The sequence below is a fragment of the Colobus angolensis genome, unplaced genomic scaffold (genome assembly GCF_000951035.1).
Source record: "Colobus angolensis palliatus isolate OR3802 unplaced genomic scaffold, Cang.pa_1.0 Scaffold52, whole genome shotgun sequence".
NCBI classification, from domain to species: Eukaryota; Metazoa; Chordata; class Mammalia; order Primates; family Cercopithecidae; genus Colobus; species Colobus angolensis.
This window is the reverse complement of record NW_012118710.1, coordinates 3,232,100-3,259,262: the sequence shown is the minus strand read 5'-3', so window position 1 is coordinate 3,259,262 and position 27,163 is coordinate 3,232,100. Positions and strand designations below refer to the sequence as shown.

The 27,163-nt window shown below is 34.6% G+C and overlaps 1 protein-coding gene across 1 annotated transcript; it reads left to right on the top strand.

Annotated features, from left to right (window-relative positions):
• Positions 1-1,217: 1,217 nt before the first annotated feature.
• LOC105525143 (disintegrin and metalloproteinase domain-containing protein 18-like) lies at positions 1,218-26,908 on the top strand. Its single transcript, XM_011960672.1, has 6 exons — positions 1,218-1,325; positions 1,913-1,989; positions 21,972-22,027; positions 24,378-24,456; positions 24,819-24,895; positions 25,860-26,908. Exons 1-6 carry the CDS (start codon positions 1,271-1,273, stop codon positions 26,062-26,064), a joined length of 549 nt encoding a protein of 182 aa, XP_011816062.1. The 5' UTR covers positions 1,218-1,270; the 3' UTR covers positions 26,065-26,908.
• Positions 26,909-27,163: the final 255 nt, after the last annotated feature.

The following is a 27,163-nucleotide window of genomic DNA, read 5'->3' as shown; positions in this document are numbered from 1 at the left end:
ACACAATTGAAGTAAAGTGCTTTCTGATTGTCTTTTCAAGAAAAAGTTCCATTCTCTTGAATTCTCTTTATTTGCAAAAATGACACTAAATATTAAAGCTTTCCTTTCTCTTTCCTCCACTGATTATAATATAGTTTTATGAGAAAAATACACAGTTGAAGAAAAGTGCTTTTTGATGGTCTTAGTAGGATAAACTCCATTTTCTTTTTTGCAAATATATTTCAAATAATTTTGTGTATTTATAGGGTACAGTGTGATATTTTGATCTACGTATACATTATAGAATGCTTCAATCAAGCTAGTTAACATATCCATCACCTCATCAATTTATCATTTCTTTGTGGTGAGAACATTGAAAATAAATTTTGGCAATTTTGAAATATGCTTATTATATTAACTGTGGTCACCATGTAGTGTAAGAGATCATTAAAACTTATTCTTTCAGTCTGACTCATACTTTGTACCTTTAGATCAACATTTTCCCTTTCCCCATCCCTCATCCCACTTTCCCTAGCCTCTGGTAATCACCTTTCTGTAAGATAGACTTTATTAGATTTCACACACAAATGAGATCATACAGTATTTATCTTTCTGTGCCTGGCATATTTCCCTTAGCATAACGTTCTCTGGTTCCATCCCTGTTGTAAATGAATTTCCTTTGTTAAGGCTGTGTACTATTCCATTGTGTATATGTACTACATTTTCTTTATTCACTCATTCCTCATCGACACTTAGGTTGATTCCATATCTTGGTATTATGAATAATGGTGAAATTGTACCAGCATTAAAAAGTTCAATTTTCTTGATTTTTCCGTATTTGCAAAGATATTTAAGTCAGCAGTAGCATGTAGAAAATTGCTAGTAATAATAGCTAATAATAATAGCTGTTATTTCTCTTTTCCTCTTTCTCTTCCACCTTAGTAAATAAAACCTGCCATAAAACCGTGATATGGAGAAACAAAATTACCAAGAATCTCACTAAAAAAAAAAATCTGGCTTATTTACCCCAATGTAACTACTGAGGGCTTTAAACAACTTAAACTTCTCTGCAACAAATTTTGCGCAACCTATGCTTCCATCTGGCATTTCCTCTCCCTGCCCTGCGAAAGTGGCCCAGCCCCCAGAGCTTCTCAGGCCTCACCCCCAGGGTCCTGGGGCAGCACAGGGTCCTCCCTGGCCCAGGCGCCCGGTGGCCAAGAGCCTGCCCGCGAGCCCAGCGCTGCTCAACGGTCTCTGTCCTTGGCTGTGCCTCCTGCGCTCTGGTTGAGTCATGTTCTTTCTCCTTGCCCTCCTCACTGAGCTTGGAAGGCTGCAAGCCCACGTAGGTAAGTCCACGGGAGCCTCCCCTTTCTTCTTCGGCTTTAGAGCGGGCCTGGGCTCTTCCTGGGAGCAGTTTCTTGTTATTCTGGGACCCTCCCCCGCTCCCTTTTGGGATCTCAAGCAGGTGCTTCCGGTGTGTCAGGGACACCTTTCCACGCCAGGCCAGGGGAAGCAAGGTCCTTAGCGGAGGAGCTGTTAGCGCTCTGCATCAGCGCCCATGGTCTCAGTGGCCCATACGCAGTGCGCCTTCCGGGATCTTCCCACTCTGTGAAGGATGGAGGTGGTGGAGTACTAATTGCCTTCAGCGAACGCCTCAGAGTCCTGAGGAAGCAAGCCTCTCAGCGATTCTAAAAGGGAACTAGAGGGGCCTGTAGAACAGCAATTTCTACTTTTTTTTTTTCTTTTTTGTGCCTTAGCCATTTTCAATGTGCTATTAATTATGTAGTGAAATTTGTGGACTAGAGTGTGAGCACATGTAAAAACGTTTACTTAAAATTTTAGGCGCCACCATGCAGTCAGGGATAAGATCCCATGCTTGACTGAGACGATTGTGGATGACTGAGACGAAAACAAACACATTTCCTTACTGCAGGTTCTGAAGGAATATTTCTGCATGTCACAGTTCCACGGAAGATTTTGTCAAATGACAGTGAAGTTTCAGAGAGGAAGGTAAGTGATGAGGAATATTTATTCTATATTTAAAGTTTTACGGCAATTTTTATTTACCCTTATATTAAGTCAGATCATACGAAATTGTATTCATTGACAAATCATAATATTTTGCCTGTGCTGTTTTGTCTCCTGCCATGTTTTGATCCTCTTCTCCCCCATTTCTACTGCTTATTTCCCTGTCTTTTCTCTTCATCTCTTCCTAACACACTACTTGTTCACAATTTCCAAGAAATGTTCAGCAATCAAACTGGTAGGAAAAAGAAACCAATATAAAATATGCATGACCATGGTTTAGCCAACAAATTAACCAATTTTTTATTGTCCACTAAATGATGTAAAAATTGGTCATAAGCAAAATTTAGACATGGAAAATTTGATCCACAAGCATCAGTCTTAATAGCATGTAACCTGCAAAGACATTTGTAAAAAGCGAAGAAAAAATAAGAATGTCACATTTGCCCTGTTATGATAAAAAATATTACAATAAGTAAAAATTAACTGGAAAAAGAAGTTGGAAAATTACTAACCTGCTAGATTAAAAAGTGATTAAACTGAAGGCCTTCAGTCTTGTATATTTGCTTGATTAAAATGCCTGAAATTGACATAGTTAAAATGTTCTGTTTTACAAACTGGAAGTTACAATATAGGGGTTTATATTTCTATGCAGTCAAAAGGTACACAATATATGTCAACTCTGAAAATGTTTCAGGTTGAAAGAGTGATTTTAAAATTATGAGTAAGGAAAAGATTAATTCATTAATTCTATTTTGGCACACAATATTGGGACTTACCATGGCTATGTTCTACTAGTGAACAATTGTAATAAATAAAATATATGTCAAATTGTGTTTAGGAATCACAATAAAATGAATACTTTCCTTTAGAGAGGCTGGAAAGGATTTTCATTTATAAATCTTATTTATCACATTATCCTCCTGAAGTGGAATTATTTATTATAAATATTCATTTTAAAAGACAGAGGATTAAAAAATATTAATGGCATCAAATCTATGTCAGCATGTAGAGTCTGATCTTTAATTTATAACTCCAATTCCACTACAGTAAGCTGCTTTCTGTTGAAAAGTTATTTGCATAAGTTATTTTCTGCCAACACAACAGCTCATGACTGTAATCCCATCCCAACCCTTTGGGATCCCAAGGTGGGAGGATCGCTTGAGCCCAGGAGTTTGAGGCCAGCTTGGGCAAGTTGGTGAGACCCTATCTCTACAAAAATGACCTAACTGGGTGTGGTAGTGTGTGCCGGTAGTCCGAGGTGTTCCGGAGGCTGAGGCAGGAGTATCCCTTGAGCCCAGAATTTGGAGGCTGCAGTCAGCTATGATTGTGTCACTGTACTCCAGCCTGGATGGCAGAGTGAGACTTCATCTCTTAAAAACAAAAAACAAACAAAAAACCCCAACTATCTATCTATCTATCTATCTATCTATCTATCTATCTATCTATCTATCTATCTATCTTTCTGTTTTTTTTCCCCTGATTTACTACTATTGCACGTTGTCATTGTATAATCACTGTAAACTTCAAATTTCTTACTACTTGTCAAGAAGCATATAGCAACTACGCAGGGCTTGATGAAATAGTCTTACTATGAGAGACATGCCGTATTCAGTCCTTGTCTACACTTTTGGTATTATTTATATGCAATTCTTGAAGTTATATTTTATTGTATATGGTATTCTCTTCATGTTTTAAAAACTTTATTGAGTTATAATTGATATAAAAATTGCACATATCTAGTGTAGACATTTTGATGAGTTTGAATATATGCATACACCCATGATATCATGACCACAATAGATGTACTAAACATATCCATCACTTCCAAAAATGTCCTTGCATACTTTAATTTTGTATTTTGTGCTAAGAATGCTGAAGATGAGAATGATCCTCTTAACATATTTTCAAGTGCACAATGATGTATCGTTAACTATAGGTACTATGTTATACACCATATCTCTAGAACTTATTCGAATATCTTTCATTACTGGAACTTTGTATTCATTGAGCAACAATTCCCCACTTCTCTCTTTCCCCAGACCCGTGGCAACCACCATTCTATTTTCTGCTTTTATGATTTTGACTATTTCATTTATTTATTTGAGGTGGAGTTTCTCTCTGTTGCCCAGGCTGGAGAGCAGTGGTGTGATCTTGGCTCACTGCAACCTCCACCTCCCAGGCTCAAGCAGTTCTTGTGTTTCAGCCTCCTGAGTCGCTGGGATTACAGGTGCGTGCCACCACACCTGGATACTTTTGTATTTTTTTTAGTAGAGATGGCGTTTCACCATGTTGGCCAAGCTGGTCTTGAACTCCTGAACTCAAGTATTCTGCCAGATTCAGCCTCCCCAAGTGCTGGCATTACAGGCGTTAGCCACCACACCCACCTATTTTAGCTATTTTAGATTCCTCATATAAGTAAGTGGAATCATATAGTGTTTGTCATTCTGTGACCGTCTTATTTAACATAGCATGATGTCCTATGGGTTCATTCATGTCTCAAATAGGATTTCCTTCTTTTTTAAAGCTAAATAGTGTTCCAATATGTTTATATGCCACATTTTCTTTATGAGTTAATGTCATTGAACTTTTGGGTTGCTTCCAAACCATGAATATTGTGAATAATGTTGGAATTAACATGGGGCTGCAGATATCTCTTCAAGGTCATGGCTTTAATTTTTTTTTTTTGGATATGTAGCCAGATGTTGCATTGCTGGATCTTATGGTAGTTCTATTTTTAATTTTTTGTGGAACCTCCATGTTGGTTTTCATAATGGCTGCACCATTCTCCATTCCCACCAACAGTGTACAAGAATTCCAACTTCTCCACATCTTTGCCAGTGCTTGTTATCTTTTGCTTTTGTTTGTGGGTATGGGTTAGTTTTTTTTAAATAAAACCCATTATAATAGCTGTGAGGTGATATCTCATTGTGGTTTTGATCCTGCATTTTTCTGATGATTAATGATATTGAGTACTGTTCCTTATACCTGATGGTCATTTGTACGTTTTCTTTGGACAGAAGTTTATGCAGGTCCTTTGCCCATTGTTTAATCAGGTTATTTGTTTTGTTTTGTTTTTGGCTATTGAGTTGTAGAAGGTGCTTTTGACATTTTGGATATTAATTCTTTGTCATATAGATCATTTGAAAATATATTCTTCTATTCCATAAAACAATGGCTTAAATTTTAGGATATTACAGGAACTATGAAGAAAGTTTCAAACCTTCTGTTTTATCTAAGTATACATATGGAAGCCGTAGTACCCATTGTTGGTTCAACACTGGGAAACAACTCTCCAGTTGGGGAGAGCTGACCTCAGTTAGGATGTGTTTGTTTCCTGCTATCAATGCCTTCTTATCAGACCATTGTGAACACACTAGCAATTGAACAAATGAGAATTATTACACATTGCAATGAGGGAGAATGCACACCGTGGGGAGCCATGGAACATCTCTTTAGGAGGTTGTTAAAGCACTTATAAGACATTGGCGTGTTTTGGGAATTTGGGGGAAGTTTTAGGACTTGTGCCTTCGATCTGGTTTAGATATGGTCCGGAAGTAGGCATAATACTGTGATTGTGTATCTTAGTAAGCCTTATCTAGGGCACAGGAAGACCAGAAGATTCCTAAATCTGTCATTAGTTAAGAAGCAGCAGCCATTCACACTAGCCCAATAAAGGTATATTCAATCTTTCTTTCTTTCTTTTTTTTTTTTTTGACTTGGAAGGGCTTACCTTTTGTTGGTGTTCACACATGATTATGAAGTAGTGTTGGTTTTGTCTTGATACATAATTGTCTCACAGTGGTCCTGTGTTACACTGATGTCCTTTTAAAGTGATGATATTCAACAGAAGAATTCCAAGGCTAGCTGATAGCACCAAGCCAACTTTAATGTTACTGGCTGCTCTCCCCTTTCTTATTCTTTATGTAATTAATTTATGTTATGCACATTATATCTTACTCAGACTATAGCCAGAAGCAAGCATTGGAATCACAAATGTCTGCACAAGACAAATATATATATATATTTTGTAGTGAATTAAGTTGTCATGGTAAGGTTGAGAAGAACTATCTATGCAGAATATCTATTCCAAATGACTGTTGTTTATAGAGATTAATATATAGAAAATATAAGACTATATGTAACTGTATATTATGTATAAATTATATATGATTGTATATATTATGTATATCAAGATGTATGTATATATTCCTTGACATGCACATTTTACACACACAAACATGTCAATGATTATGTACACACATGAAGAAATATATAAATATATACACCAACATGTGTGTATGTATATATTTTTATTATTAATGTTTTTATTAATAACAAATAGTTTTTAATTACAAATTTTGTAACATATGTTTAAAAATTTTACACTTTCATTTTAAGTACTCCTTGAGTCATATTCTATACTTTTTTATTCATTTTTCAATATTTTAAAATGAATACTATCAGTCCTTTTTGGCCCAAGTATTTTTGGAAGAGGACATTTTGCCTTTAATTTCCAAAATAAATTTTTTCTAGATTTTCTTTTTTATATTAAAATAACATTTTACATTGATAAATAACACATGTCTCAATGAATTTTCACAAAGTAGACACACCTCCAAAATTAGCACACGATTCAGAAATAGAACATAAGGAGCAAGTCACAAACTCTCTCCTGATTCCTTCTAGTTATTTTCCTGCTTATTTTGACTTATAAAGTCCTTGCTTATTATTGTTCAAAATTGAAAGTTACAGGCATATCTTGGAGATATTGCAGGTTTGGTTCTGACTTACACTTGGTTCTAGACTAATGTAAGTCACACAAACTTTTTGATATCCCAGTGCATACCAAAGTTCTGTTTACACTATACTATAGTTTATTAAGTGTGCAATAGTGCTATGACTAAAAATAACAATGTATAAACCTTAATTTAAAATACTTTATTACTAAAAATTGATAACTATCATCTCAGTTTTCAGTGAGTTGTAATCATTTGTTGACAGATGCCCTTGCCTGATGTTGATGGCTGCTGACTGATCAGGGTGGTGGTTGAAGGTTGGGGTGGCCGTGGCAATTTCTTAAAATAAGACAGTGATGAAGTTTGCTGCGTCAGTTGACTCTTCCTTTCGTGAAAGATTTCTCTGTAGTATGCAATGCTGTCTGATAGCATTTTACCCACGGTAGAACTTATTTTAAAATTGGACTCAATCTTCTCCAATCCTGCCACTGCTTTATCAACTAAGTTTATGTAATATTCTGAACTTTTTTTTTTTTGTAATTTTAACAGTATTCACAGCATCTTTACCAGGAGTAGATTCCATCTCAGGAAACCAACTTATTTGCTCATCCATGAGAAGTAACTCCTCATCCATTCAAGTTTTATTATGAGATTGCAAAAATTCAGCTATATCTTCAGGGTCCACTCCTAATTCTAATTCTCTTGCCATTTCTACCACATCTGTAGTTATTTTCTCCACTGAAGTCTTGAATCCCTCAAAGTCATTATGAGGGCTGTAATTAACTTTTTCTGAGTTCCTGTTAGTGTTGATATCTTACCTCTTCCCGTGAATCGTGAATGGTCTAAATGACATGTAGAATGGTGAATTCTTTCCATACTGTTTTCAATAGACTTTCCCCAGATCCAGTAGAGGAATCACTATTTGTGGCAGCTATATTCTTACAAAATGTATTTCTTAAGTAATAAGACTTTAAAGTCAAAATATCTCCTTGACTAGGCTGCAGAATGGATGCTGTGTTCGCAGGCAGGAAAACAGCATTAATTTCCTTGCACATCTCCATTAGAGCCTTTGCGTGACCAGGTACATTGTCAATGAGCAGTAATATTTTGAAAGGAATCTTTTTTTCTGAGCAGTAGGTCTCAACAGTTAACTTTAAATAGTTAGTAAACCATGTTATAAATAGTTATATTTTCATCCAGACTTTGTTGTTACATTTCTCATCACAGGCATAGTAGGTTTAGTGTAATTCTTAAGGGCCCTAGCATTGTCAGAATGGTCACTGAGTATTGGCTTCAATTTAAAGTCACTAGCTGTGTAATAAGCATTAACAAGAGTCAGCCTGTCTTTGAAAGCAAGACATTAACATTGGGTTGAATGATAGTTCTGTTTTTACTTTTTTTGATGTTTGACCCAGCAGTCTCACTAATGGGTATCTACCCAAAGGAATATAGAGCATATAAAAAAGACACTTGCACTTGTGTATTTATTGCAGCACTATTCACCATAACAATGTCATGGAACCAATCTAAATGTCCACCAACAGTTCACTGGATAAAGAAAATGTGGTATATATATACCATGGAATATTATGCAGCCTAAAAAGGGTGAAATCGTGTCTGTTGTAGCAACATGGAGGAACTGGAGGCCATTATCCTATGTGGAATAACCCAGAAGTGAAAAATAAAATATTGCATGTTCTCACTTATAAGTAGGAGCTAAATAAATGGTACAGTTGGACATAAAACGATGAAGAAAATAGACTCTGGGGACTCCAAAATGGGGGATGGGGACGGAAAACCTACTGGATACAGTGTCCAATATTTGAGTGATGGGTACACTAGAAGCCCAACTCCCAGCATCATGCATTTAATTCCCATGTAACAATCAAGCATGTGTACCCCTGAAGCTAAAATAACAATTTTAAAAATCCTGTGCATGGATTTCCCCTCTCTAGCTATGAAAGTCTCTAGCTGAGTCCTAGATGGCATATTCTAGTAGAAGGCTGTTTTATCTACATTGAAAATCTGTTGTTTAGTGGAGCAGTCTTCATCAATTATTTTAGCTAGATCTTACAGATCACTTATCTCAGCTTCTACATCAGGACTTGCTGCATCACCTTGCATTTTTATTTTGGAGATATCTTCTTAAGTCTCACGAACCAACCTCTGTTAGCTTCACCCTTTTCTTCTTCACTTTCTTATCATTCTCAGTCTTCATAGAAATGAAGAAAGTTAGGACTTTTTTCCAGATTAAGCTTTGGCTTAAGGGAACGTTATGGCTGGTTTGATTGTCTATCCAGACTGAGGAAACTTCCGTATCAGCAATAGCTTGTTTGCTTTTATGTTATGGGGCCACTGATTTTTATTCTTGGGTAATGTTGCTAAAATGTCCATACTACCCAAAGCAATAGGCAGATTCAGTGCAATCCCTACCAAAATTCCAATGGCACTCTTCACAGAAATAGTAAATACAATGCTAAATTTTGTATGGAACCATGAAATAAGCCCGAGTAGCCAAAGCAATACTGAGGAAAAAAGTTAGAGACCTCATACTTCCTGATTTAAAATTGTATTTAAAAAACATAATATTCAAAACAGCATGGTACTGTCATAAAAAAAAAACAAAAAACAGACATGTAGACCAATAGAACAGAACAGAGAGCCCAGAAATGAATCCAAACATATACAGTCAACAGATTTTCAACGAGTTCACCAAAAGGACACAATGGAGAAGGATAGTCTTTCCTTTCTGTCAGGTTTTGCTTCTTGTATTTTCCATTTAGGATTATTACATCTTGCTGGATTGATACCCTTTATCATTATGTAATGCCCTTCTCATTCTCTGATAAATATCTTTGCATTATCTGATACTAATATAACAATTTCTACTTTCCTTTGATTTATGTTTGCATGATAAGTTTTCTTCAATATTATTGCTTTCAGCCAGCCTAGGCAATTGTCTTTGATGTGAAATTATTTTTAACAGAATATAGATTTGTCAAATGTTAAATCCACTCAGTCTATAATTTCCCCTGTTCATACCATTTATATTTAATGTAATTATTGGTGTTACATCTACCAAGTAATTTTTTGTTTTGCTCTTAATTTTTATTTTCTTTTTTCATGCTTTTGTATAAATTGCCAGAATCATATAGTTTTTTATTGTGATAGTGATTCAAGAATATATACTTGTAGAGCTCTTTTAGTGGTTACTCTGGATATTACATTACATGTACATAACTTTTTAAAGCCTACTGTCATCATTTCACCAGGTTAAGCAAAGTACTTAAACCTTAATGTGTTTCTAAATGTATGTTGAGGAAATATTTAAGGCAATTATACATGGGCTAAAGTAAAGGAACACAAAGAAATAAGTGTTATAATTTTTGCTTCAATCTTCAAATTAATTTGGAAAACTCAATATGAAAAGGTAAACTTTTGTAATTACCCATACTTTCCCCTCTGTGTTTTTCTTCATTCTGGGTGTTTCAATCCTTCCTCTTTTATTTTTACCTTTTTGTTTAGAGAAATTTATTTAGTCATTCTCTTAGTATAGGTTTGTATGAGACAAATGTCCTTAGTTTCCTGATCTGAGAATGTCTTGATTATCTCTTCATTTTTGAAGGATATTTTTTAAACTGGTTTTTCATAGAATTCTAGATGTATGGGTCTTTTTTCTCATCCTACTTATGTTATGACATTTCCTTTGATCTTCATGTTTTCTTATGAGAAATTTGCTGTCATTTGAATTGTTTTTTTTCCCTAATGCGTAAGTTGTCATTTCTCTCATTACTTTCAAGATTTTAAAAGTTTCTTTTAGTTTTCAGAAATTGAGCTATGATGCATTTTGGTGTGAGGTTTTTTTTTTTTTGTAGTTTCAATAGTTTCTAGCTTCTTAAATGAATAGGTTTATGATTTTATCAAATTTGGTAAATTTTCATCCACTATTTCTTGTGAGTACCTTTTCAACTCTAGCCTCCATCTGTATTTGGGATTCTAATGACATAACTGATATAATTTTTGTTACACTACCCTAGGTCCCTGAAGCTTTGTACATTTGCCTCTCTACATTTTTTGTAAGTTTCCTCAATTTTCAGATTGGGTAATTTCTATTTTTCTGTCTCCCATTTCAATACTTTCTCCCCTAACCCCATTCTGTGGTTGAGCCTTTCCACGTAGATTTTTATTTTGGTAGCTTTGCTTTCATGTGTTATTCATTATATATCACTGGAGTCCTCAATAGGTGAAGCACAGGGCTGACTTTCATTGCCATGGAGGGTGGTGCTTCATTACTACAAGGAGGCACTGCAATCTCAGCTCTGCACTGGACCCTGTTGACACTGTGCCTGTTGGTAGTTCCAGGTTGCTATCTTCTCCAAACCATTTACAATGCATAGAAGTCAAAAGAAAACCAGTGAACTAACTTTTTATTTTTTATTTAGTTTTTAAAAAATATTTATTTATTTATTTGTTTATTTGTTTATTTTGAGACGGAGATTCACACTGACTGGATTCACTCCAGGAGATTCACTCTGGAGATTCACTCCAGGCTAGAGTACAGTGGCATGATCTTGGCTCACTGCAACCTCTGCCTCAGAGGTTTCAAGCAATTCTCCTGCCTCAGCCTCCCAAGTAGCTGGGATTACAGGTGCATGCCACCACACCTGGCTAAATTTTGTATTTTTATTGGAGATGGGGTTTCACCACGTTGGCCAGGCTGGTTTCAAACTCCTGACCTCAAGTGATCCACCCACCTCGGCCTCCCAAAGTGCTGGGATTACAGGCATGAGCCACCGGGCCCAGCCTGAACTAGTCATCACTCAAGTCCTTATGTCACTGGTTAGTCTGCCTTCTTGTTTCCATTTCTCCAAAATTTTTATTTTTATTTTTCAGTTATATTTCCAGGATTTCTTAGCTTTAAGAGGGAAGAACTTGGAAGAATGAGGCTATTCCATTTTGGCTGGAACTTGGCTGGAATCTGATCTTATTCATTTTTAATTTCAAAAATTTCTAAAATAAACTTTGTTTTTAGAACAGTATTAACTTCAGAGAAAAGATGAGAAGAAAGTACAGAATCTTTCAATTTACCACTGTCCTTATGGATGCACAGCCTCACTGACTACCAGGTCTCACATGTTTGTTTCAATTAATGAATCTATATTTACACATCATCACTCAAATTTTCATAGTGTACCTTAGGGTTCTCTCCTAGTGCTGTGTGCCATGTGGGTTTGAACAAATGTGTAATGACAAATGCCCACTAATAGTATCATACAGAATAGGTTCACTGTTCTAAAATTCCTTTGTGCTCTACCTAATCATCCCTCCCCACCAACCAAATCCTTGACATTTACTTATTCTTTTACAGTCTCTATAGTTTTGCCTTTTCCAGAGTGTGTTATAATTGGAATCTTGAATTATGTAGCCTTTTCAGATGGCTTTTCTTCCCACTTAGTATGTGTTTAAGATTCCTTTATATCTTTTAATGGTTTGATAGCTCATTTTTTTCTATCACTGAATAATAATCTATTGTCTGGCTGTACCAAAGTTTATTTAGCCATTTACCTACTGAAGAATGTGTTGGCTGCTTCTAAGATTTGGCAGCTATGAATTAAGCTGCCATAAGTATTTCTACATAGGTACTTGTATGGACATAAGTTTTCAGCTCTTTTCAGTAAATATCAAGGAACACAATTGCTGGATTATATGGTAAGAGTATGTGTAGTATTGTAAGCAACTGCCAGCTTATCTTCCAAAGTTGATCTATTATTTTGCATTTCTACCAACGAGGAATAAGAGTTCCTGTAGCTCCTCATCTTTACTTCAATTGGGGTTGTCAGTGTTTGGGTTTTGACTATTCAAATCAATGTGTAATAGTATTTTATTTTTAATTTGCAATTCCTTAATAATATATAAGGGTTAATTTTTTTAGAGCAGTATTAGGTTCAGAGAAAAGTTGAGAAGAAAGTACAGAATCTTTCAATATACCACTGTCTTTATGAATGCACGGCCTCCCTGACTATCAGGTCTCATGTTTGTTTGACATATGGCTTATTTGCTTGACATATATCTTATTTGATGAGATGTCTGTTTAGGTTTTTGTTTCTTTTTAAAGTCTGGCTGTTCATTTTATTATTGTTGAGTTTTAGGAGTTGTTTACATATTTTGGTCCTTTATCATATAGGCCTTTTGCAAATATTTTCTTTTAATCTATGGTGTATCTCTTCATACACTTGACAATGTCTTTCATAGAGAAGAAATTTTTAGTTTTAATTAAATCCAGTTTATCAATTATTTATTCACGGATCATGCCTCTGGTGTTGTACTAAAAAGTCACTGCCATAGCTAAGGTCACTTAGATTTTCTCCTATGTTCTCTTCAAGTAGTTTTATAGTTATGTATTTTACCTTTTGGTCTGTTATTCATTTTAAGTCAATTTTGATGAACTATTATGTTCTGTGTCTAGATTTATTTATTTTTTTTATGTTTGGATATCCAGTTGTCCCAACACCATTCGTTGAAAAGACTATCTTTACTTCATTGTATTTCCTATGCCATTTTGTCAAAGGTAGTTTATTTATATAGATCAATTTCTGTGCTCTTTATTCTGTTCCATTATTCTATTTGTTTATCCTTTAGCCAATACCACATTCTCCTAATTACTGTAGCTTTATAGTTCAGTCTTGACATCAGGTAGTGTCAGTCTTCCAACTTTGTATTTCTCTTTTAGTATTGTGTTGTGTTGCCTGTTCTTGGTCTTTTGCTTCTCCATATAAACCATAGAATTTGTTTGTCGATATTTGCAAAATAACTAAATGGGATTTTGATGGGAGCTATCTTGAATCTATCTTGAATCTATTAATCAAGTTGGAAATAACTGATGTCTTAATGATATTTAGTGTTGCTATCCATAACATGGAATATTTCACTTAGATCTTAATATTTTTTCATCAGTTTTGTAGTTTTTCTCACATAGATCTTGTATATATTTTGCTAGATTTGTATCTAAGTATTTTGAGTTTTGGATGCTAATGTAAATGTCATTGTTTTTACTTCATATTCCCTTCCTTCATGGCTGGTATGTAGGAAAGCAATTGACTTTTGTATGTTTACCTTCTATCCTGTGACCTTGCTATAATTGTATTTTAGTTCCAGAAGGGTTACTCATCAATTCTCTCAGAATTTCTACATAGACAATCTTTTTGTCTATGAACAAAGACAGTTTCATTTCTTTTTTTCCCAGTCGACTATACCTTTTCTTATTGCATTGGCTAGGACTGGCAGTGTGTTGTTGAAAGGAGTGGCTATCTGTGCCTTGTTCCTGATCGTAGCATGAAAAGGTCTAGTTTTTCAAAACCTATGTATGATGTTAGCCTTAGTTTTTTTAAATAGATATTCATTATCAATGTGAGAATGTGGCCTGCTATTCTTAGTTTGCTGAAAATTTTTATCATCATCATTATTATTACTCAAAGTGGGTGTTGGCCAGGCACAGTGACTCACGCTTATAATCCTAGCATTTTGGGAGGCCGAGGTGGGTGAATCACCTGAGGTTAGGAGTTCGAGACCAGCCTGGCCCACATGGCAAAACCTGGTCTCTACTAAATATATGAAAATTAGCGGGATGTGGTGGTACATGCCCGTGATCCCAGCTACTCGGGAGTCTGAGGAAGGAGAATCACTTGAACCTAAGCTGAGATCACACCACTGCACTCCAGCCTGGGCAGCAGAGCAAGACTCCATCTCAAAAAAAGAAAAAAAAAAAAAGAAATGGGTGTTGGATTTTTTTCTTTTTTCTTTTTCTTTTTTTTTTTTGAGACAGAGTCTTGCTCTCTCACCCAGGCTGGAGTGCCGTGGTGTGATCCTAGCTCACTGCAACTGCCGCCTCCTGGGTTCAAGCAATTCTCCTCCCTCAGCCTCCTGAGTAGCTGGGATTACAGGCACCCACCACCATGCCTGGCTAATTTTGTATTTTTAGTAGAGACGGGGTTTTTGCCATGTTGGCCAGGCTGGTCTCAAACTCCTGACCTCTGGTGATCCACCCACCTCGGCCTCCCAAAGTTCTAGAATTACGTGTGTGAGCCACTGAGCCAGGCTGGATTTTTTCAAATGCCTTTTCCACAGCTATTGAAATGATCTTGTGATTCTTTTCCTTTAGACAATGTGATGATTACATCAATTGATTTTCAAGTGTTGAGTTACCTTTGCACACCTACGATAAACTTCACTTGGTTGTAATGTATAAAAAATAAAATAATTTGTATAAAATATGTAAATAGTTTGTATAAAGTAATGTATCAAAATAATTATTTTTATACATTGTTGAATAAGATTTGCTAATATTTTGTTGAGGATTTTTCATCTAGCTTTATAGAAAAAGAAGTATTCCCTGTGCTTCTATCTCTTGAAAGAGATTGTAGAAAATTAATATAAATTATTTCTTAAATGTTTAGTAGAATTTACCAGTGAATCCATCTGGGCCCGGTGCTTCCTGTTGTAGGAGGTTAATTATCGATTCAATGTCTTTAATAGATGTATTTCAATGGCTTTATATATGTATATACACACACATCCATTTATTTATGCCTTTGTTAATTTCACTAATCATTTTTCTGAAGCTTTTTAGATGCAGATATTACTCATATATTTTATAACTTTTAAAAAATATTTCATGTTTTTGATGCTTGTGTAAATTCCATTTTTATTGCATATTCCTGTTATCCATTGTTGTTATGTAGAACTAAATTAAATTTTAAATATTGAGCTTCTATCTTCATATTATTAAATTCACCCATTAATTCTAGTAGCTTTTTTCATATATTACTGAGAATTTTTTCTGTGTATTATCACGTATTTTGAAGATTTAGAAATTTGTTTTTTTTCTTAATTCTGCCTACTAGTTATTCCTTGTAGTACTGCACTGACTAGAACCTCCAGTGCAATACTCAATAAAAAGTGTGAAATAAATTGTCAATAAATATTTATTTCTTGAGATTTCAGAGAGGATGCATTCAATTATTCACCATTAAGTCTGACGTTATCTGTAGATTTTGTTCAATGCCTTTTAACAATTTAAGAAAGTTTTCATCTGTTCTTGGTTATTTCTTGCTAATACAAATATTTAAATTTGTAAATTTTTAAAAGCACTGTTAAAGAAAGGTCTGTAAAGTTTCTTTTAATCACAGTTTTTATTTTTCTGCAGGCCACAAAGTTGTATAGGTTATGACTTTATCATTATTTGTTTAAAATTATTTCTAAATTCTCAAAATTGCTTCTTTGACTTAGGGAATATTTAGAAGTGAGTTATTTAATATCTAAAAACTTGAGAAATTGTCTAGATATTTCTCATACTGATTTATATTTTAATTTTATCAGATCCAAATAACTTGCTTTCAGTGACTTAAATATTTTTAGAGTATTGAGGCTTGGGCTAAAATAAGGTATATCTTAATCATTGTTCTTTGTGGATTTCAAAAATGTGTTTATTTCATCTTGGTGGATTGTGTGGTCTATAAATGTAAATTATTTCAAGTTGATGGATAGTGTTTAATCTTCTGTGTCCTTGCTAATTTTCTGTCACTAATGCTATTTCTGTGGATAACTGCTCTCAGTTTGAGAAACAGTTTTTGACTTGCTAATGAGCCTTAATAAGACTGAATGCTTAATCAGGGCACCAGGTTACCCTGGGACCTGAGCTGCCCATGAGTAACTAGGTGCTCTCTGACCTACGAAGCTTATGGTGGCGAATGCACAACAGGATTTCACCATCAGATGGAAGGTGTATAAACATGACTGGAAGGCTTTTGAATGTGCCTGAAGGCAGTATTAAGTTACATGATGAAGTGGCCCAAATGCCCACAGTCTCAATTCCTATTTGTATTAGTCTGTTCTCACATTGCTATAAAGAAATCACTGAGACTGGGTAAGTTTTAAAGAAAAGAGGTTTAATTGGCTCACAGTTGGGCAGGTTGTACAGGAAGCATGGCTGGGGAGGCCCCAGGAAACATTCGATCATGCTGGAAGGGAAAGGGGAAGTAGGCATGCTTTACGTGGCAGGAGCAGGAGGAAGAGAGAGGAGGAGGAGATGCTGCTCACTTTTAAACAACCAAATCTCACGATAACTATCACAAGAACAGCACTGAAAGGGAAATCTGCCTTTCTGATCTAATCCTCTCCCACCAGGCCCCACCTCCAACATCAGAGATTACAATTTGCTACGAGATTTGAGTGGGGACACAGACCCAAACCGCATCACTGCTGCACTGTCTTCTGTCTTCCAGCCCAAATGTGGCAGGGGCCAGGTGGTGGCACTTTGCTCTCAGTAAAGCGTTTAAATCTCCATTTATAGTTCATTGTTTCCTCCACATTTCAGTTTTTCATGCATTTTACAGCTTTATGCACATTTGGATTTATATTGCCTTCTTGATGAATTGACACTTTTATCATTATGAAATGTTTCTGCTTATTCCTAATATTATTTCTTATTATCATGAAGTTTGCCTTCTTAGTGTTTAATGTACACATTTAGTTTATTTATGATTAGCATTTGGATTATATATTTCTCTTTGTTCTCTTAATCAACCCATGTCTCTGTGGGCATATAATTGGGTCTTGGTTTTTTATCCAATCTCACATTATCTGTCTTTTAGAAAAATGGATTGTGCAATAGCATACATAAGATAAAATTTACCACCGTAACTATTTTTAAGTATACAATTCAATGCTGTTAATTAAATTCACACTGTTACGCAACAAATCTCTAGAATTGTTTTATATTGGAAAACTGAATCTGTATACCTGTTAAATACTAATTTCTTTGATGGCCTTCCCCAGCCCTTTCCCACCATCTTTCCACTTTTTGTTTCCATGCTTTTGACTACATTAGATATTTTATATGAGTGCAGACATACATGATGTATTTCATGTCTGGCTTCTTTCAGTTAGCATAGTGTCCTCAAGATTCAACCTTGTTTTAGCATGTAATAGCATTTCCTTCTTTTTTAATGCTGCATAATATTCTATTGCATATTCCACATTTTATTCATCTATTCACCTAGATAGGCATTTGGGTTGCTTCCACCTCTTGGCTATTGTTAATTATGACACAAAAAATATTAGTGTGCAGATAACCTCTTCAAGATTCTGCTTTGAATTGTTTTGGATGCATACTCAACAGTGGGGTTTTTAAATCATATAATAATTCTATATTTTATATGATTCTATTTTTATGTGATTTTTTGGATGAACTTCTCTACTATTTTTTGTAATGGTTGCATCATTTTAAATTTCCACCAACCCCACATACACACCAACATTTGCTGTTTCTTGTTCTTTTGATAGAAGTCATTCTATAGTGTTTGAGGTTTTGATTTGCATTACTCTTATGATTCTACAGGTGACCATGTCTCATGTAATAGACTGGAAGTCACAGTTCCACCTTTACTGGAACTGCCCTGAATCCAGATGAGAACTTTAGGGTCATTTCTGCCATACTCTTGTGTGCCTTCTTGACCTTCAGTCTCTTGCAAAATCCTTCTTCTGTTCTAAGGTTTTTAAAATATACCTGTTATTTTCCATCTGTATATCTTCTTTGGTAAGATTCGAAAATTTTGTTCATTTTTAAATTGGGTTGTTTCTTATTTTTGAGTTTCAAAAGCTTTTTATATACTCTAGTTAAGTCTTTTATAAGATGTGTGGTTTGCAAATATTTTTCCCTGTCTATAGCTTTTTTTTCAGTCTTTTAACAATGTCTTTCTTTGAGCTAATTTTTTTCACTTAAATGAAGTCCAACTTATTATTTTTCTCTTGTATGGATTATGCTTTTCCTCTCATATCTAAAAACTCATCACCAACACCAGGAATACAGAGGTTTTTCTCCTGTGTTTCATTTTAGATATTTTGTGGTTTTATGTATTACCTTTAAGTCTATGATTTCTTTCCACAGTTGTGCAAGGTGTGATGTCTGTATTGAGATTCATCTTTTGCCTATGAACAAATTGTTCTATCACCATCAATTGAAATGACGACCATTTCTTATGAAATAACGACCCTTTCTCCATTGAATTGCCTTTGAATCTTTTTCAAAAATCAGTTGAAGGTCTATTTCTGGGCTCTTTTTTCTGTTCCATTTGTCTGTATGTCCATTTTGTTTTGCCAATATCATTCTGTCTTCTTTATGGTAGCTTTAGAGGGAAATCTTGAAATTAGATAAGGCAATTTCTCCATGTTGGTTCTTTCTTCTCAAAATTTTGATGGGTATTTTATGTGCTTCACCACAGACATACGTTATTTTATTGTGCTTTACTTAATTGCAATTCACACCTGTGCCAAGCAGGTTACCTGTGCCACTTGTACAACAGCAAGTGCTCGTTTTGTATCTGCGTTTGCATTTTTTAGCAATAAAGCATTTTTTAAACTAAGGTTGAATATTTTTAGACATAATTTGCTTTACATATTCAATGAACTATAATATAGTGTAAATGTAACTTTTATATGCACTGAGAAACCAAAAAGTATATATCACTTGCTTCATTGAAATATTTGCTTTATTGCAATGGTTTGGAAATAAGCCTGCAGCATCTCTGAGGTCTGTGTTTTAAAATCTTTATATGACCCTTGATGAGCACATTAAATGATAATACTTATGTGTTCAATTTTGAAGTAGTAGTTTTTAACTATTAATATTTCTTTCACTTTGTTATCTTTATTTTTGCCTTCTTAAATTCTTACTAGTTGATATTGGAAGTCCTGGAAATAGCTTCTCTGTTTCTTATTTATTCTTTCAGATCTTCCACTTTTAAAATACTTTTGTGTTTAATTCATAGAAACTTTCGTAGCTTCGATGTTCAACCTCACTAATTAATCCTTCAGATATAGCCAGACTCTTATTCAGGATAATGATTTACTTAAGAATCAACAGTTACATGATCATTTGTATGATCTATAATTGATTCATTTTTTACAATTTTCTGTCTTTTCTTCACTAAGAACTCTCTGCTCTTCACCACGTGCTAACATTGTCACACAGTGGTAAAGCACATTGCTTCTCTCCCGGGCTCCTACACTCATTCAGTGTGTCATATTTGGAGAGTTACTCAATCTCTTTTTCTTGATATGAAAAATAACTTTTCTGAGGATAAAAATGTTACAAAAAACATACAAAATGCTTTGGACAATGCTAGGCATTTGATAAGCCCTCATTAAGCATTAGAAAATTATAGAATTAGTTTCTTATTACATTCAATCCTTACTCCTTGTAATACCTATTTTTATTTTTCTAAAGATATTAAATATACTTATATTAAGGTCCTGTTTTATTCACACATGATGCGGTTTGTATATGTGTTCTCTCCAAATCTCATGTTTAAACATGGTCCTCAGTGTTGGAGGTGAGGTGCAGTGGGAGGTGTTTGGGTCATAGGGGTGGATCCCTCATGGCTTGGTGCTGTCCTTGCAATGGTGAGTGAGTTCTCCTGAGATCTGGTCATGTAAAAGTGTGTGGCACTTCCCGCCGACCCCCACTCTCCTTCTTGCTTTTGCTTTCGCCATGTGTAAGTTCCTGCTTCACCTTCTGCCATGAGTTTAAAAAAACTCCCTAGGCCTAGCCAGAAGCCAAGCAGATGCTGGTCCCAGGCTTGCAGAGCCTGCAGAACGATGGGCCAACTAAACCTCTTTTTTAAATAAATTACCCAGTCTTAGGTACTTCTTTATAGGAACACGAGAACAGCCTAATACAATACACTTCATGGTTTTCTCAGGAGTAATTTGAGAAATCACTCCTTTTGTTTGTTGAATTCATTATTGTCCCTTCTTGGTGTAGATACCTCGGAAGTTAGATTTTTATTGTGACTCGCCATCGGAGTGGAGATTGTGTGAGACCTTTTGTTACCTCTGTTTTGCATTCAATCTAGGAGAATGCATTGAATTTACCGTAGTAGCTTACGTTAGTTTTAGGGGAATAATGGGATGAGATTTGCCTCCAGTCTGGGTGATGAGCAGATAGCCTTCTGAGCCTGTGTGCTCCGTTTTCTTTCTGCCATTTCCAGTCATAGGCAGTATTGCCCTGTTTCTCTCTACCCAGTTCACAGACTGTTCCAGCTTAAAATCAGAGATCTCTCTTGACATTGGTTTGCTGTGGGAGAGAAATGGTGGGTTTAGTAGGATAAACCTCTGTCTGCATCTGTAGACATAAGCCAGTTACGGTCCCTGTAGAATTTCATGGCATCACCTGCTGTTTCTGGATGCCATGACAATAGGATCATGAGCATTGTTAGTACCCAATTTGTGATAGCTTAGAACTCTTATCCCTGGAGGTGTGGCCTTCCTCACTGGCTTCTTGTCTGCTTTCAGTCTCTTAGCTCTTTTTCCTCAGTTTTACATGTTGAGAGAGAAATGCTAAATGTCTCTGAATAGGTATGACTGCATATACGTATGTATAAAAAATTTATTAGTGGTTCATTATATTTTGTGTGACATGTAAGCCTACAGTCATGTCTAATTTATCTTGACTAAAAATGCATGCTTTTTTTCTAAATAGAAGCAATTAATATAGTGTTAATAATGCTAGAGTTATATATATATATATATGTATATACTAAAATGTACTCTTCATTTTTATTTTATTTTTTATTTTTATTTCCATAGGTTTTTGGGGAGCAGGTGGTATTTGGTTACATGAGCAAGTTATTTAGTGGTGATTTGTGAGATTTTGATGCACCCATCACCCCAGCAGTATACACTGAACCCAATTAATAGCCTTTTGTCCTTCACTTCCTTCCTACCCTTTTCCCCTGAGTCCCCAAATTCCATTGTGTCATTCTTATGCCTTTGCATCCATAGCTTAGCTCCCACTTATGAGTGAGAACATACGATGTTTGGTTTTCCATTCCTGAGTTACTTCACTTAGAATAATAGTCTCCAAACTCAGCCAGGTCACTGCAAATGCCATTAATTCCTTTCTTTTTATGGCTGAGTAGTATTCCATCATGTATACATACCACAATTTCCCTTCACTTTTATTTTAAAAAGTCACCCTGCACATTAAATTGGTCACATTGTTCCTGAATTTATTAAGATGCTAAATTCTTACTATTTAGAATAAAAAATTCTAAAGACAATATTCATTTTTAATAGATAGAGTGACTCATTTTTATTAACTTGGGCGAATATTGTTTTATTTTATATATTTCTTATTTCCTTCATAAATTTTACTGATGTGTTTTATTTTAGATGATTTACATCATTACAATTGATGAACAACCTTACACTCTACATCTCAGAAAACAGTAAGATGGGATTTTTTTTTTCATTAAGGAAAAGGGAAAACCTGTAAGTTTAGATTTTACAGCCTTAAAGTTTTTGTGCAGTATTTAAATTCAGGAATGCTGTATAAAGTAGACTTGTTTTATCAGTTGACTTCCCAATTTAGGATTCATTAGGTCTTGAATATCAGATCTGTAGAGCTCTTTCATTTTAATTTTCACTTGGTATTTTCAAATTATGAAATAAATTACATACTTGTAAAATCTCTGATTGCATGTAAGCCATTGAACCCAAGAACTGCAAGTTATATGTTAAGTATATCTGGTGTGAAGTCAAATATGGTTACACCTCAAGTGATTATTGGTGGGAAATTCAACTAGTAACACAGTTTTTATGATGTGCTAATTACATGTGTGTCTATTTTTAACAAGTTTATACAAGCTACTTTACATGTAAAATTCTCTAAAGTATAAAATTCAATAATTTTATGACTTTATGCACTATTGCCACCATCAAATATAAATCAGTTTTAGAACATTCTTTCCCCACATAAGAGCCCTCATGTTTTTTCAGTTAGTCTTTGTTCTCAGTCACAACTCTAGGCAACAATCTACTGTTTGTATCTTGATTTATATTTTCTCAAAATTTTATAAAGATAAGTTAAGTAGCCTCTTCTCTGTCTGCATCTTCAAACATACATATTTATAGCAACTGTCCCTTGTCTGCCTGCTTCCTTGTAATTGAACAAGGCTAGATGAAATTATTCTAACTTAATTCATGACTACCCTACTTAATTCACATTTACTTTTCGTCCTGTACAACTGCACAAAAGTGTTTTCTGATAGAATCATCAGTGGTCCTCATGTTTTTGAATGCCCTGTTTGTGTTTTAGTTTTAATTTTTCTTAACCAGTTGGCAGCATTGATCATAGTTGACTGGTGTCTCCTCCATAAAATACTGTCTCCATTTGACTTCCAGAATACCACAGACTCCTGGTCCTGATTTTACCCATTGTGGGTACTTCAGTGCTCTCTCTTTCTCTCTGTCTTTCCTTTCTCTATCTTTTTTTTTTAAAATTCTTTCTTATCTCTCAAATCTTAAAGTACTCCATGGTACTGTTTCTGCATTCTGGTTTTTTATTTTTCTCTAGCTATATTCAATCACCTGGTTGTCTAGTTCTTGTGACTTTAAATGCCATCTACATGTTGGTTGCTCCCAAATTAACATCTCTACCTTATTCCTCTTCAATAAACACCATATTCACTTACCTGAGTACTTAGTTGATAACCAAGTATTTACTAGAATCTTCATAGGTAACATGTCTAAATGGAATTCTGACTTTCTTCTCAAATTTGTCTTTCCCACAGTCATGTCAGGAATTGGCAAATATACCAGTTTTTCAGGGAAAAAAAAACATTTAAAAAGTCGGAGTCTTACTTGACATCTTTCTGTCGTTTTCCCCTATTTCCAGTGGATTATAAACCCATATATTCAAAATATATCTATATCTATATCTAAGCCCTACAAAATATATCCAGAATTAGACCTCCCCCATTGATGCTATCTTAGTTCAAAGCACCATCATGTCTTACATGTAAATGGTTTCCCTGCTTCTTCTGCTTATTTGTACTGCAGATTCTTCTCAACACAGCGCTGATTTTATTAAAACATTGGTCTGATGCTGTCTTTATCTGCTGAAACCCTCCAATGCTTCTCACCTCTGTTATACCATCTCTTACTATAGTCTCTCTTCATCACTCCACACTCCAGTCATATTGCCCCCTAGTTGTTCCTTGTTTGTACGAAGCATATTTCTGCTTGAGGGTCCTTGCGTTTTCTATTAATTCTGTCTAGAATAACACTTCTGTGAAAATCCATGTGGTTTATTCCTCAGGTATTTAATCATCTATTCAGAGAGATTTTCCATGCCATCTTATCTACATTTTGTAACCACCTTCCCCAGGCCTTATCTATTATCATCTAATTACTAATACTATGTGTCCCTGGCTGTCACAAAGACTAAGGCTTTTTGTCTCTTGTTTATTGCTGAATCCCAGCACCTACCTGAGGGTCTGTCAGATAGTGAACACTCAGTACAGTTGTTGAACGTCATCATACACAGCCATACGCACATATATTTGATGCAGAGGAGTCCCAGACTCTGTCCCAGTGCTGAGAAAGTCTAAACTCCTTGATTCACCACTTCTATGAATTTCAAGTGTTATACCTCATACCTCACTAGAGTCACTCTAATTAAATCATGCAATTATATAAAGCTGATTAAATCATGTTATATAAAATGTAATATTTGTTTTTAACATTTATATTAAAATTATGACTCAAACTTTTTTATTATTTCTTGCTTTTTTTTAGATCATTCTTACCCCAGAACTTTTTGGTTTATACATATAATGAAGCTGGATCTTTGCATTCTGAGTCTCCATATTTTATGGTAAAGTAAGATACCTTATGTTTTTTGTTAAAGTGGATATATTATTACCATTAGATTGTGTTTCATGTTGACAGTTTAATACAAATGTTTTATCCTTACTGACGTGTTACTGACTTTTGTACATAGAAATGGCATGTGATAGAGATGAAACCCAGGTACAAGAGAATATTCACAGAGGCCTAGGTGGTGCAAAGTAAAGAGAGTTGTCACAAATTTTTTTTTTCTGAAAATATGCATTAATAATTCTGCATGATTCATGATCTTATTAAATCTTTTAATATTTTGAATCTTCTGACATGTTTGACAATACATTTTTTATTCACAACAAATTTACATACTTGCCTTTCTATACTGTTTTTCAGATGCATTGCCATTACCAAGGATATGCTGCCGAATTTCCAAATTCATTTGTGACACTCAGTATATGTTCTGGTCTCAGGTAATAGCACCTTATAAGAAATCTATAGATGGAGAATTTAAGATATACTTTAAAACAAAGCTTAGTGACTAGCAGACGCACATCATGAAAGTTTAAGGGAAATCAAAATGGAAAGTTTTCTTTATAACAGCTTTATTCTATTTATATTAATGTTAATACTTAGACCTAAGGGCCTACTCCCATGAAATCAGTCAAGGGATATCATGGAAAATGGGATAGTTTCATGAAAGAAAACTAAAATATCTCCTTAAGTGTGATTGTTGTATTCTGCATCTGTTTTCTCAAATAGTTATGGAAAATGGCATTAATTAGTTATATAAATATAATAGGAAAATATAGCATGTTCTCATCTTAGTACCAGATATAAAACAACTAATTAAGAAGATCCCTCAGGAATAAAGGATAGGGAAAAGTGATTTTTGTTACTGATTCTGCGAGACTCACTTATGATACGTTCATCAGGAAAAGAAGGATTCAGAGCAGAGAAAAAATGTTCTCTCTAACTTTCCTTTGGTTTCAATTGCCTGATTTCCAGAATTTGTTCACATCAACTCAGAAACTTGGCATTCTCTGAATGTGGTTTTTATAGATAACAACCTATTTAGATATATAGTCTACATACATGCTGTCCTTTATCAAACCTTTGTAAGAACAGGAACATTATTCCTGGGATTCTCAACAAATATATTTGTTTGTGGCAAATTTGGCCTTAATTAATATGATTGCCTTACAAAAATATTCTTCATTGCATTTAGATCTTTAAAATGTAAGCAAAAGGAAGCCAAATATGGTGGCTTTTACTAATGATAAACTGCCCCCCCAAAAAAATGGAAAAAGAAAATGGGCTTAAAATGTGTTCTTTAGTATAGTATTTTTTATTTCTTAGGCCATTTCAGATTATCATTTTGATGGGATCATTTGTGGGATTTTTATAACTATTTTCTTATGCTTTCTAAATTTTCAGGGGATTTCTCCAGTTTGAAAATGTCAGTTATGGAATTGAACCATTAGAATCTTCAGCAAGATTTGAGCATATAATTTATCAAATGAAAAATAATGATCCAAATGTATCAATTTTAGCAGAAAATTACAGTCATATTTGGCAGAAAGACCAGTCCTACAAAGTTCCTTTAAACTCACAGGTGACTGTCATCATTCTGATGTTATGACATACTAGAAAATTGCCTGTGTAGTTTTCTTTTAAATCATGAAAGGAATTTAGTTAGCTACTGAGTAGGAATATTAAATTTTATATATTTTTCTACCTTTAAATAAAACATTGAAACTTCATCTAAAATACTTGGAAAGTTACATATTTCAAGCTTAATATTTTATGATGTATTACGTAGCACTAATTTTTATATTTTTTTCAAGCCAAATGGATACTATTGAAAAAGTTTAGAAATGCAGAAAGAACAGTCACTGTTATTCCAGTACCTTGGTAAAATTACTTTTAATATTTTGATATCTATCTTACATACTATCTGAACATATCTTTCTAAAATACACAGCCATTTGCATGTTGCTCAGTGCTCTTAATTTGCTGCTAGACTAGGTATAGAATTCTTGCTTGACAGTTTCTTTCTTTCAGCACTTCGAATATTTCAATCCATCACCATGTGGCCTCTGTTTATTTCTGATAAAAATATTCTATTATTCTTATTGAGAATTCCTTGGAAAAATGAGTTGCTTCTCTTTTGTTTCTTTCGAGATTCTTTCTTTGCCTCTGTCTTACGGCAGTGTGCTTATCATGTGTCTATGAATGGATCTCTTTGTGTTTACCATACTTGGAGCTCAAAGCACTTCTTGGGTCTGTAACTGGATGTGTTTTGAAATTAAATTAGCTTGTGTGAATCCTGAAAAAAAAAAAAAAATTCCGTGAAGCTGTGAAACCAGCTATCTGTATGGTTCTTAGAGACCTGACACTTTTTTGCTACTTTAAAATTTGTCTCAATTTTGTAGTTCATTACTGCCAAAAGTATTTACTGATATAAATAAAAAGGCGTTCTTCTCAGGTTTCTGGTTTCAGGTGAGATATGGAAAGCTGGAAACAGCATTGCTTCCACATATACAGCAGAGTAAAATTTAGACCAACTGCACATTAATGATTTTTATGGAATACATCAAAAACCTAAGATTGCAGATTAAACCATTAACAAATATGTGGAGAAAAAAAGTGCCTATAGGTTGTGATGGGAACCAAATGTATGAAAAACAGAGTTTTTCTTTTTCCTTTTTTTTGTCACCACAATTAATTTGGTATCAGTA

Bases quoted from the DNA above. Each gene is read 5' to 3' on its own strand.
- LOC105525143 (XM_011960672.1), top strand. From the start codon at position 1,271: ATGTTCTTTCTCCTTGCCCTCCTCACTGAGCTTGGAAGGCTGCAAGCC. The intron at 1,326-1,912 runs GTAAGTCCACGG...TCCTTACTGCAG, and splicing joins AAGGCTGCAAGCCCACGTAG to GTTCTGAAGGAATATTTCTG. The intron at 22,028-24,377 runs GTAAGATGGGAT...GCTTTTTTTTAG, and splicing joins ACTCTACATCTCAGAAAACA to ATCATTCTTACCCCAGAACT.